General features: G+C 41.7%; 1 protein-coding gene across 3 annotated transcripts in view; it reads left to right on the forward strand.

Annotated features, from left to right (window-relative positions):
• LOC140465004 (androgen-dependent TFPI-regulating protein-like) overlaps positions 1–13,229 on the forward strand; it is a 122,484-nt gene extending 109,255 nt beyond the window's left edge. For all 3 annotated transcript variants that reach the window (XM_072560779.1, XM_072560780.1, XM_072560781.1), the window contains 2 exons: positions 866–1,017; positions 12,433–13,229. In XM_072560779.1, coding sequence (XP_072416880.1) covers positions 866–1,017; positions 12,433–12,464 — 184 coding nt within the window. In that variant the 3' untranslated portion in view covers positions 12,465–13,229. The remainder of the gene's footprint in view (positions 1–865; positions 1,018–12,432) is intronic.
• Positions 13,230–13,701: the final 472 nt, after the last annotated feature.

Below are 13,701 nucleotides of genomic sequence, written 5' to 3' on the forward strand. Positions count from 1 at the left end.
CAACTTCAGTCTGTTTCAAGGCCTTTGTTATGTTGGCTGAAGGCATATGTTTCTTTTCAGTTAGGTTCAATAAGATTAGTTATTATGATACATTTTCTGTTTTGAACTTTTGCCTCTGGAAATGTCTATCAGGAAGGAATGCTTGGAAAGTCTTATAGTTTTGCTGCATATCATGCAGGTCATGCATATAACTGCTGAAGACTGGGCACTGCATTGGGAGCACAAACGCAGTGAATTGATGTGAAAATAATGTGAAAGGAAAGCTTTGCTCAATTTTCAAACTGGGAGGAGGTATCAAGTCATGGTCCTCCTGCCAATCATGAATGTTTGCCTGATTGGTCTTTCCTAGCCTGATGAGGGAAAGAACTAATTAATCTTTTAAATGAGCTCAAGGGTACCTCATCCCTTTGTGTTATCAAACTCGCTCTTAAATGATTAGACAATGTTTTTGCCTCCACTTATGTAATCAGGACATTATTTCAAATACGATGAATTCTTGATCCTAAAATAAATAAAGTAAGTAACTCGATCAGCTTGTAGCGATGTTGACCTTGTCCTACTAAACTACAGTTCAGTTTGAAACCATATTCAGATCTAATATAACTAGTATCTGTAGCTTTAACAAAATATAAAAATCATTCTTCCCAATTCAAACAATGGTTTTTAATCTGTAACTTTACTGATGGAACATAGCAGTCTTTATTTTAATGAGAGCACAAGTGTCAGAATTGATATAACATAAATTTCTAATCTAACCACAACGACTGTTCTTTTTCAATTCCTCTCTATGGTACAGAAATTACAATCAGTTATAACTTTCCGATAATTTACTTCAGTAAAATGGAATGTATTCTGTTTGACATAGGGTTCTGTGGATTTACTATGCAGCTGGTGCATGGGTCTACCCACTATTGGGTCAATTTAATCGACTAGGCCTGGTGTTGTTTTTCTCAGTGAGTCTTCTGTTGGTGATGCTCTTATATCTTCTGGGGGAGAAGCTCACTTCGTTAATCTGGGGTAAGTAAATACTCTTCTATAGCACTCACGTGATTACAAGTTACAGGGGTGTAGAACTTCAGCTTTTGCTGAAGTTGGTAGTTCAAGATTCATTGCCTCAGCAGAGCAAGAACTTTCAGTTAACTAATGAGACTGAGTGAATGCTGACATATTAAAAAAAACTACCATCCTTTACAGTCCAGATGGATGGCACAATGGTTAGTTAGCACTGCTGCCTCACAGCACCAGAGATCGGGATTCAATTCCCGTCTCAGGAAACTGTGTGGAGTTTGCACATTCTCCCTGTGTCTGCATGGGTTTCCTCTGGGTGCTCCGGTTTCCTCCCACAGTCCAAATAGGTGCAGATTAGGTGAATTGGCCAAGCTAAATTGCCCATAGTGTTAGGGGCAGGGGTAAATGTAGGGGAATGGGTCTGGGTGGGTTGCACTTCGGAGGGTCAGTGTGGACTTGTTGGGCCGATGAACTGTTTCCACACTGTAAGTAATCTAAGATAGTTATTCTGCCTCTGGAGTAGAGTGGTGCTGGAAAAGCACAGCAGTTCAGGCAGCATCCGAGGAGCAGGAAAATCCGACGTTTCATCAGGAATACAGGCAGAGTGCCTGAAGGGTAGAGAGATAAATGAGAGGAGGGTGTGGGTGGGGAGAAAGTAGCATAGAGTACAATAGGTGAGTGGGGAGGGGATGAAGGTGATAGGTCAGGTAGGAGGGTGGGGGAAGGTAGCAAAAAGTACAATGGGTGAATGGGGGTGGGATGAAGGTGATAGGTCAGAGAGGAGGGTGGAGTAGATAGGTGGGAAAGAAGATAGGCCAGTAGGACAGGTCATGGGGATGGTGCTGAGCTGGAAGTTTGGAACTGGGGTGAGGTGGGGGAAGGGGAAATGAGGAAACTGGTGAAGTCCACATTGATGCCCTGGGGTTGAAGTGTTCTGAGGCGGAAGGTAAGGCGTTCTTCCTCCAGGCGTCTGGTGGTGAGGGAGCGGCGGTGAAGGAGGCCCAGGACCTCCATGTCCTCGGCAGAGTGGGAGGGGGAGTTGAAATGTTGGGCCACAGGGCAGTGTGGTTGATTGGTGCGGGTGTCCCAGAGATGTTCCCTAAAGCGCTCTGCGAGGAGGCGTCCAGTCTCCCCAATGTAGAGGAGACCGCATCGGGAGCAACGGATTCAATAAATGATATTGGAAGGCTCCTTCAGGGCCTTGGATGGAGGTGAGGGAGGTAAGTAGGTCCACAACCCACCCTCCAATCCTGGCACCTTCCCCTGCCACCGCAGGAATTGCTAAAACCTGCGCCCACACCTCCTCCCTCACCTCCATCCAAGGCCCTAAAGCAGCCTTCCACATCCATCAAAGTTTTACTTGCACATCCACTAATATCATTTATTGCATCCGGCTTTTGCCCGAAACGTCAGACTTTCCTGCTCCTCGGATGCTGCCTGAACTGCTGTGCTTTTCCAGCACCACTGTACTCCAGAATCTGGTTTCCAGCATCTGCAATCATTGTTTTTAACCTAGTTGTGCTGCCTGTCTGGGTTTGGGACATTTGCTCAGGTCTGAAAAGGGGCTTCCAGTGGCAATGGTTCATGTAGGTATGAATGACATAGGTAGAATTAGGAAAGAGAGTATGATGAGCTTTGCACCAAATTAAGCAGACTGCTAAAAAGGTTGTTATCGCAGAATTCATACTTTGGGTGCATGTGAATTGACATTTGGTACATAACATTAGAATAGGTGGTTCAAAGGCTGGTGTGGGAGAGGTGGGTTCTGATTCATCTGGCACTGGCACTAGTATTGGGGGAAAGTGAGGGCTGGACCAAAGGATGGCTTAAACCATGCTGGGTCCAGTATTCTCTTGCAAACCATGTAATTAAGGAAATAGAGAGAGTTTAAAACAAAAAGAAATCAAATGTGGAAAGATGTAGGATATTAAAAACAAGAGACAAAATAAGAGAGGAAAATAGCAATAATAGTACTTTGTAAACTGAAGGTCAGAGAATAACAAGAATGGATAGAACTGAAAAACACCTAAGAATTCACCAACGATAATGACTAGATGTTGCAAAGATATTAAAAATACATGACTTAATACTTGGAATCTGAATGAGTGCTGCATCCATTATACTGTGAATGCTTTAATGGTAAAATATAAGCCAATAAATATGATTTGGTCATATCTGATCATGAGACGTGTTTGCAGAATGAGAAGGATTAGGTGCTGAGTATTCAGGGATATATGACATTCAAATACAATGGAATGCTCGGTAAAGTTGGAGGCATATGGCATGAGTGCAATATTTAAATCTTTTTTTAGGAGGTCAGGATGTAGAATTGTTTTATGTGAAGATGAGTACTAGGAGGGGAAGGAAGTCACTGATGGGTGTAACTACAGTAAGGGACAAACTATACAAGAAGTTTTATAGGGGGCTCTTATGGTGTAGTGGTAGTGTCCCTACTTCTGATTTAGAAGGCCCAGGTTCTAGGCACACCTGCTCTGGAGGTATGTATAAAAAATATTTACAACACTTATCAGATTTTTCTGATGCTGTACTTGCATTTTCAAGTACAAGGACTCTCAAAATTATCTGTATCCATTAAAATAATATTATGCTTTTCTACTCTTCCCACCAAAGTAGACAATCTCAAATTTTCAGCCATTACATTCCACCTGCCACATTTTTGTGTACTCACTTAAACTATTTAAATGCCTTTGCAGCCCCTTTGTATCCTCCTCACAACTTACTTTCCCAAATAGACAAACAGGAGGCGAGAAGGACACAGCAAGCCAAGCAGCATCATGAGGTTGAGAGTTAAAATTTCAGTTATTAACCCTTCTTCATGACTAGTCATGAGGGCAGGGGAGCTACAGATAAAGTGCGGAGGGGTGGTGGTGGGGAGAGTAGGGGAATGGTGAGGTTGTGATAGGTGGACACAGGTCGTGGGTAAGTCCTGATTGGTCAATGGGAGGGATGAATCCGGTTAGTAGCTTGAAAGAAGGGTCAGTAGGTAAAATGGCCTAACTATCTTGTGTTAGCAGCAATTGGTTCCAATATAGTTGGTCCCTTCATAAAGATTATTAATATAGTTTGTGTTTGCAATGCCGTACCAGTTGTAGTTTGCCAATCTGAAATTGATCTCTTTGTTCTGACCATCTGTTTCCTATTCACCATCCTCTATCCCTGTTCATATATCAGCTCCAATACAATGAGATTTTATCTTGTGCATGTTGCATGTTATCAAATGCCTTTTAGAAATCCAGAAACATTACTCATTTCTTTTTACTCACCCAGTTTGTTTCATCTTCAAAAAACTCTATTAAATTTGAAAAACATGATTTCCCTTTCCCAAAACCAATCTGCTCGATTACAGAGGAACTTCAATTTTCTCAAGGACAGGGCGGGGAGTATTTCATTCAGCTACTCGAATGCTGGCTGATTAAATGCCCAATAACATAGTTAGCCAAGCCTGAGGACCTTGCGATCTTGTTTGGATAATCCGAAATTCGGTTAATCGAATGTTGGATAGTTGAAGTTCCTCTGTATGTTCGTTTTATTTCAATTTTCTAGGTGACTTGCTAACCAATCTTGCATTTTCAAAATGACAGGTTTTAGACTAACTGGCCTATAGATTTCCACTTTCTTCCTCCCACTTTCCTTAAATAATGGTTTTGCAATTCACTGGGACAGTTCTAGAATCAAGGCAATTTTGCAAGATTACTTCCACAATCTCTGCACATAATTCCTTTCAGACTCTAGGATGCAGGTCAACAGATTCAGGAGACTTGTCAGCATCTAGCCCCATTATCTCCCTAGAACTTTTTCTCAAATGATCATAATTGGTTCAAGTTTCTTGCTCCTTCTTGCCTCTTGATTTTGTCATGTTGTTGGACTGGGGTGGATAAAGTCACACAATCACACGACACCAGGTTATAGTCCAACAAGTTTATGTGGAAGTACTAGCTTTCAGAGCACTGCTTCTTCATCAGGTAACTCATGGGGCAGGATCATAAGGCACAGAATTTATAGCAAAAGATCACAGTATCCTGCAATTAAAACATAAATCTGTTGGACTATAATCTGGTGTTGTGTGAATTTAACTTCTTAATTTTGTGTTATTATTAACCGTAGTTTTTGTGCCTTCCACTGTGTTTTGAAGTCTCTGTCTTTTCGTTTTCAACCATTATGAATTCCTCAGTCTCATCACTAAGGGACCAATGTTTACTGCAGTCACTTTTTTGTTTTGAATATACTTGTAGAAGATGTTATTGTCTGTTTTAATATTTCTAACAAATTTCCTCTCATGCTCTCATTTCTTTCTCTTTAATTTTTTGTCAGTAGTCCTTTGCTGGTTTCTAAAATTTTCCCAATCTTCTGGCCTGCCAATAATCTTCACAGAATTGTACTTCTTTTCTTTCAGTTAGTTAGTATCCTTAACCTTTTTTAGTTACCCCAAGTGCTGCATTCTTCTTATAGTTTCTTCCTTTACTAATAGAATACATCTTTATTGAGAATTATGAAGACTCCCATAAATGTTTAACCACTGATTCATTACCATCTGACATTACAAATTATTTGTCCAGCTTACTTTATAAAAAGTGCACCTTGTACCTTTTGTAATTACCTTTAATAAAGATTTAAACAGTATCTTAAGATCCCATTTCTCGCCCTAAAATAAATGTAAAAACTCTATAACATTATGATCACTATTACCTTGAAGACTCTACATTGAATCATTAATAGTCCTATCTCATTTCAAATTAAAAGGTCTAAAATCACCTGTTCACTGTCAGAGTTTCTTTTTCCATTCACTGAATATAGATATCATTGGTTAAGCCAACAATTATTGCCCATCCCTATTTGCCCTTGAGAAGATGGTGGTAAGGTACCTTTTTGAACTGCTGCAGGTTATGTGATGTTGGTCAACCCATAGTCCTGTTACAGAGGCAGTTCCAGGATTTTGTCCCAGTGATACTGGAAGAGTAGTGAGGGAGATATTGATCCAAGTAAAGATAATGGGTGGCTCAGAGGAAATGTGCAAGTGGTGTTCCCATGTGTTGTCCTGCTAAGTGATTGAGGTCAGAGGTTTGGAAGGTGCTGTCTAAGAAGTAATATTGAATTGCTGCAGTGCATCTTATGAGTGGTGGACACTATTGCTACTGAGTAATGAAGTGGAGGGAGTTAATTTTGAAGGTGTTAGATTAGCTGGAAATCCAATGAAGCAAAAACTGAAAATGCTAGAGAAACTGAACAGGTCTGGCAGCATCCAGAGAGAGAAAAACAGCGTCCAGTGACGCTTTATCAGAACTGGAAATAGCTGGGAAAGGGTGTTATTTGTGCTGATGATGGGGTTGGGGGGTTGGGGGGTTGGGGAGAGTGCAGTAAATAGAGTACATGGAGGTCCAGAGAGAGAGAGAGAGAGGATAAACAAACAAAGATATTGCAGATGATAAGCCAAGAGAGATAAATGCTGGATAGAGTGCTAACGAGAAATGTAAATGGTTAAAATTGATTTGGCCATGCTGACAGCAACACATACAGAGCAGGAGGTGGAGGTAATGGGTGAAGGTAAGAAATAATGCAGGTTGTCAATTCCATTAGATGCTTTATCTTGGATGGTGTTGAATTTTGTGAATGTTGTTGGAGCTGCACTCATCCAGGTAAGTGGGGAATATTTCACCACACTCCTGACACACCTTGAGGATTCAGGAGATGAGTTACTCACTGTAGGCCTACTTTTCTGATCTGCTTTTGACCTACTTTGTGGCTGATCCTGTTCAGTTTCTGGTAAGTAATAACTCCCAGGATGTTGTTGCAGGGGCTTCAAAAGTGGTAATGCCATTAAAAGTCAAGGGGTGTTGGTTAGATTCTCTCTTGTTGGAAATAGCCATTGCCTAGAGATGGCATGACATGATGATTTGCCACTGAAAGCCAAGCCTGAATGCTATCCAGGCTTACTGCATATGAACAAGGACACCTTCCAAATCTGAGGAATCATGAATGGCACTGAGCATTGTGCGTTCATCGGTGAATATCCCAAGTTCTGACCTGATGATAGAGGGATGGCCTCTGAAAATGGTTTGGCCTAGGACAGTATCCTGAGGAATTCCCTGAGTTTCTCAGAGAGACCCTGCAGCTGATTGATTGATCTTCAACAGTGCAACCATCCTCCTTTGTGCTCGGTATGATGCCAGCCAGTAGAGAGTTAGCCCCATCAGATCTACGTTTCCTCTCTCTCCCTAGGAACCTAAAGGGGAGTCTATAAACATGATGTGCTGTACTTGGATATCCAGGAGACATTTGAGAAGGTACCATATCAAAGATTATTTTGGAAAATAAAAGCTCATGGTGCAGGGGGTAATATATTACTATGTATGGAAGATTGACTGATGACAGAAAACTGAGGACTGATTCTGTTTTGTTTTGGCCAGCTCAGGGTTGTGTCAATTTTTTTGAATGATTATCTACCATGAGACCTAGAGTTTTCTCACACTATCTCACCTAACTCGTCACATTAACTACATGATCTACCTATATGGTATCTCTCATGTCCAGTTTCTGCCTCATTTTACCACTTGTCATTCCCAGAAAACCTTGCCACTCAGCAAATGTCTGCCCAAAGACTGACATCTCCTATACTTGTGCCATCTTTGAAAGGTTGTTGTGCATTTGGAGAAGCATTGGCAATCCGGCATTGTCCCTCACCAGTAATGCCATGGCACAGCAGCCACAAAGTTTGTGCTGTCCATGGCTCATAGCCAGCACGGCTGACACTCCCTCACACATACAACCCCATTCTTCATCCTCGTCACTGCTTAACCCACCACACCAGGTACTTTAGCAGTACTAAGCCATATCCCGTCTGAACACCCTTTAAACTGAGCACTACCCTGTCCCCAGTGTCCATTTGCCACCTATATCTTGTCATTCTGGCGAAGAGTTTTGCTTCCTCACTCTCTACGGGAGTGCCGGATGATTGGAAGGAGGCGAATGTTGTTCCACTTTTCAAGAAGGGTAATAGGGAAATCCCTGGCAATTACAGACCAGTCAGTCTTATGTCTGTGGTCAGCAAGGCTTTGGAAAGAATTCAGAGGGATAGGATTTATGACTATTTGGAAAAGCATGATTAAAGGCAGTCAGCATGGCTTTGTGAGGGGAAGGTCATGCCTCACAAATCTTATTGAGTTCTTTGAGGAGGTGACAAGACAGATCGATGAAGGTCAAGCAGTGGATGTGGTGAATTTGGACTTTCACAAGGCATTTGATAGGGTTCCCCATGGTAGGCTCATTCATAAAGTCAGGAAGTATGGGATACAGGGAGATTTGGCTATCTGGATTCAGAATTGGCTGGCTGACAGAAGGTAGAGAGTGGTTGTAGGTAGAAAGTATTCTGCCTGGAGGACAGTATTGAGTGGTGTCCCGCAGGGCTCTGTTCTTGGGCCTCTGTTCTTTGTTCTTTGTAGTTTTTTTATAAATGACTTGGATGAGGAGGTTGAGGGGTGGATTAGTAAATTTGCAGATGACACAAAAGTTGGAGGTGCCTTTGATCGTATCGAGGGCTATTGCAGGTTGCAGCGTGACAGGATGCAGAGCTGGGCTGAGAAATGGCAGATGGAGTTCAACCTGGATAAATGCAAAGTGATGCATTTTGGAAGGTCGAATTCAAATGCTGAATATAGGATTAAAGACAGGATTCTTGGCAGTGTGGAGGAACAGTGGGATCTTGGTGTTCAAGTACATTGATCCCACAACGTTGTCATCCAAGTGGATAGGTTTGTTAAAAAAGCATATGGTGTTTTGGATTTCATTATCAGGATGATAGAGTTTAAGAGCCATGAGGTTTTGCTACAGCTCTACAAGTCCCTGGTAAGACCACACTTGGAATATTGTGTCCAGTTCTGGTCGCCCTACTATAGGAAAGATACAGAGGCTTTGGAGACAGTGCAAAGAAGGTTTACCAGGATGCTGCCTGGACTGGAGGGCTTGCCTTATGAAGAAAGGTTGACTAAGCTCTCTCTGGGAGAAGGAGGAAGAGAGGTGACCTGATCAAGGTATACAAGGTAATGAGAGGCACGGATAGAGTCAATAGCCAGAGTCCTTTGCCCAGGGCAGGATTGACTGGCACGAGGGGTCATAGTTTTAAGATATTAGGAGAAAGGTATAGAGGGGACGTCAGAGGAAGGTTCTTTATGCAGAGAGTTGTGAATGCATTGCCAGCGGTGGTGGTGAAAGCAGAGTCATTAGGGATATTTAAGTGACTGCTAGACATGCACATGGACAGTAGTGAATTGATAGTATCAAGGTTAGGTTAGGTTATTATATTTTACATCAAGATTAATCCTCCGTGCAACATCGTGGGCTGAAGGGCCTGTTCTGTGCTGTATTTGTCTATGTTCTATTGTCCAGTAGGGGAACATCATATACAGGCAAGCAATCAGACAATTACAAACACAAATATCAGCTTTTATCTACAGATAAGGAAAGGGAACAGAAATGAAGCCATCAGAGTCTAAACTTCACTCCCATAATGCTAACTGGATTTCGGAATCGTGATTTTTAAAAAATTACAGACCCACAATGTTCTGTGAGACTCAGCTCTCTTCTTTGGAACTGGATGTCACTGAGGTTTTGTCTATTGAGTAGTGCCCTGAGCTCTGACATGGAAAATGTCCTCTTCTGCAGAAGACTGCTTCTGTCTCACAGTTCCTCAGCATCCATCTCCAGTTATGTAGAGCAAGCATCCCAAAATGATGCAGCACACCCTGTCCCGTCTACATTGAAGCCCCCCCACCTCCAAGTCTGGTCCATCTTCAACAGCCCTGTACTCTGTTCCACCATGGCCCTGGGGGATGGGTGGCATTGTAATAGTGCTCTGCATTAGTCACAAGGTTACACAATGGTGTCATGAGCCATAGTCGCAGTGGGTAGCCCTTAACCTCCAAGACCCTGAAATGCACCATGTACACAAGAGTGGTCCAGAAAGTAAGAGCTGTTGTGTACCTGGTACATTTCAGGCAGCTGTAAGAGTAGAGGACTCACCCAGCCAGGAATTGATAATAGTGATCACAGATTACCTGAATATTGAAGGAGCAGATTCACCTTTTCTGGTAATGAATTCCAGACCATTATGATACTCTCTGAATGTCATGGCTGCACCACCCATGACACCCTACAGCTGGGGGAGGCCAGTGTTCCTGGATCCTACTGCCAAGGGCACAACCTGACCTCATCATGAGACTGAGGTGACCCAGAATGATCAGGCAAGACCTTGCACAGTTATTATCCAGTTGAATTTGTGGGAGCATGACTAAGCAAACCCACACAGATCACCCATCAGTCTGAGTCACATAAAAAGGTTCAGTACTGTCATGATCTTCACAGTCACTGAGAGAGGATAGTCTCCCATTCCTACAATGCTGAGTCCTAATGCAGCATCCAGCACAGTTCTGTCACTGTTTCCCAGGACATACAGAGCCTGCACAGCACAGCACCTCCCTTATTCCAAGGAAAGTAAGTCCAAGCCGGAAAACTCTTGGCCACCTACACAACTACATGCTTTCTGAGGACCCCTGCAGCTGCAAACTCTTCCTGAGCTGGGAATGGCTGATCCCACTGCATGATTCCTTACTTGCCATCATTCCTGCTTCTTCTGCATCCATGTTTGCCTTCTTTGGTCAGCAGCCACAGCAAATAACCTGCCACCAGTGACAGGACCCAATATTCTCAGTAGAAAGGTCATCAGTTGGGCACAGAAGGAACACAAGTGTTCCTTAGATCTCAGAACCATAATTATTGGTGCATCCTGCAGATGAGGGTTTGGTACACTTTGACACACAGTGACAGATACTGGAGGTTGGTAATGGGGAATATATGTGCATTTGGCATCAACATTTTATCTGAATACCATTATTGACTGAACTAGCCTACTCCTGGCTATCTCAGGAATGGTGATGGATCATTGCCACTAATGCATGACTGGGTCAGGCTGTTGCTTGACTTGTCGTGGGACAGCTGTCTCAATTTTGGTACAAGTCCCAAAATATTAGTGAGGAGGATTTTGCAGTGTTGGTTGTTTCCAGTGTTTAGGTGCTGTTTGCTCGTCCATCCAATTTTATTTTTGTTCAGCCTTTGTTTTGCAGTTTGGCACAATTAAGTATCTTGTTAATTCAACCATATTGGTGTCGATCATTTTGTCAGGTAGACTGGACTAGTTAAGGACATAAGATTTCCTTTCTTAATGGGCTTTAGTGAACAGATGGGTCTATATGCCAATCTGGTAGTTTTATGGGCATCATTACTGAGATCAGTTGTTTAATCCATTTTGATTAATTCATCGAATTTAGAAACCTTCAGCTGCTGTGGTGGGATATGAATTCATGTCTCTGAAACATTAGCCTGTAATTCTAAATCACAAGTCTTGAAGTCTCATCTTAATGCTACTGCTCAGATTGTTCATATGTTCATTGTTGTTGGTTTTCTCGTATTTAAGAAAACATAGAATTTCAATTTCATATAAAATGCTGGGGGCTATGGAGGAAGAGGAAGTTTCCTAGTCAATATACAGAGATCAGCAAAAAAAAGTGAACAAGTATAAAAAATACTTTAAAATGTTGATCAAATGATGGACCTGTTTGCTTGGATAGTGGGATGCAAAAATGCATTTAAAACTTCGGTTAGCCATCACCTGGTATTCAGCATTTCGTTCTGCTCACCATCTCACAGGGGTGAATGTGATGTCCTTGGAGGGGATCGAGTGTGATTCACAAAAGCTAAAAGGGTTAAATTATGACAAGTTGCAAAAATTAGAATTGTATTCCTGGTATATAGAAGATTCAGGGGAAGTTGATTTGAGACGATGAAGGAGATTAAAGGCTTCGATAAGATAGTTGGAAGTTTCTGCTAGTGATTTCAGAGCTGAAGGGTACAGCCTTACATCTACAGCTAGGCCATTCAGAATGACATGAGGAAACACCACTCACATGTAGAGATGTAGCCGTCCAGAACATTCTCCTCCCAAAAGCTGTTGAGGCAAGGTTAGTTGAAAATTTCAAAACTGAGATTGAAAGATACTTTGTTATAGATTCTGGAATCAAGAGAGGCAAATGGTGTCAGGATAGAAGTCTAGTGGAGTTGGTTAAAAGGGAGCTGAAAATGTGTTGCTGGAAAAGCGCAGCAGGTCAAGCAGCATCCAAGGAGCAGGAGAATCGACGTTTTGGGCATGATTCCTGAAGAAGGGCTCATGCCCGAAACGTCAATTCTCCTGCTCCTTGGATGCTGCCTGACCTGCTGCGCTTTTCCAGCAACACATTTTCAGCTCTGATCTCCAGCATCTGCAGTCCTCACTTTCTCCTTGGTTAAAAGGGAGAATGGCCTACTCCTGTTTTTAAATTCTAAAAGAATAACCATGCATTTATGTCTGTTTATTTTCAGGTTTAGCTGATAAAACAAAGAAACATAAATGAGATGAAAGTCTGACATCCACGTTGAGGAATTTGGATATCTTAAAAACCACGGATCACCCTGCCACAGCTTTCTTTCCTGTATTCCTTAACAGCCTTTCTACACAAAACAGGTCTTTTCCAGCCTGATAATTGTGCTACTGTTTATATTCAATCAGATTGGCACTTCTCTCAATACACACAACTTTCTCAAAACTTAAGATCCATAGATGAAGGAGGAAGCACTTGAAATCAACCAGCAATATTGGCATCCAAAAAATAAACTGAGCCAGAAGGGTGAAAATCATGGAGCTGAAAGTTTGAGCAAAGCATGATGGAAAATTATTTGAACAGTGTCTCTGCTATTTACTTAGGAGGTACAGCTAACCCCTTTGGAATGTCAGGACTGGTGTGTTGAGCCATGTAATATGTGGCATAGTGTAGACCAAAATACAAATATTATGTTATGTGTAGTAAGACTATTTTTGCATTAAGATCCATTTAAGTGATGGAACAGAGGTGAAGCATGGTCCTCCATTGTTTATAAAGCATCAGATCAAATTAATAGGATTTGTTTTACATATGCATTGTTTTACTCTAATCATTCCACGAACCAAACATTTACAACTGACTGGTTAAGAGCAATTCGAGCAAGAAAACATCAGAGCGCCATGATCAGTTATCATCAATGAAACACTGAAATTGCACAAAATTATGGCTAATCTAACATTAATGTTTTTGTCATCCATTGTAAATTACTCAGAAATCAAATAAAATTGGTAGAAATGATGGGTGTGGAGCTTAAATCATGGTTATTAGTCGACATGTTAATTTACAGAAAACCTTTTGTTAGATAAATACTCCACAGCTCAGAGACTTATCATTCCTGCTCTGACTCTTTGGTAGAACTATACTTCTCTTTTCTCATTGACCTGCAAATGGTTGGTCTTTTTGTACTTACAAAATTCGCTGCAGACCGTTATTGAATTTGCTTCAAACAACATTCTCGGCAGGGTATTCCAGATTCACTGCATATTTCTTTGGTTATTGATACTGCTGTCATTGTCTCCTCTGGGGACATTATGCAAACTTATGACTGGAGAAAATAACTAAGCTCCCAAAGAACTTTGAGCTGGGTTTGTAAAGGGTGACCCTTTGACTTTCAACTAACAGAGCCCTGGATTTTCCTATCTTTATTATTCAAGACTGGACATATTTAAAAGATTCATGTCAGGAAGTCCCAACCTAATTCTTTTTATTG

The sequence above is a fragment of the Chiloscyllium punctatum genome, chromosome 41 (genome assembly GCF_047496795.1).
Source record: "Chiloscyllium punctatum isolate Juve2018m chromosome 41, sChiPun1.3, whole genome shotgun sequence".
NCBI classification, from domain to species: domain Eukaryota; kingdom Metazoa; phylum Chordata; class Chondrichthyes; order Orectolobiformes; family Hemiscylliidae; genus Chiloscyllium; species Chiloscyllium punctatum.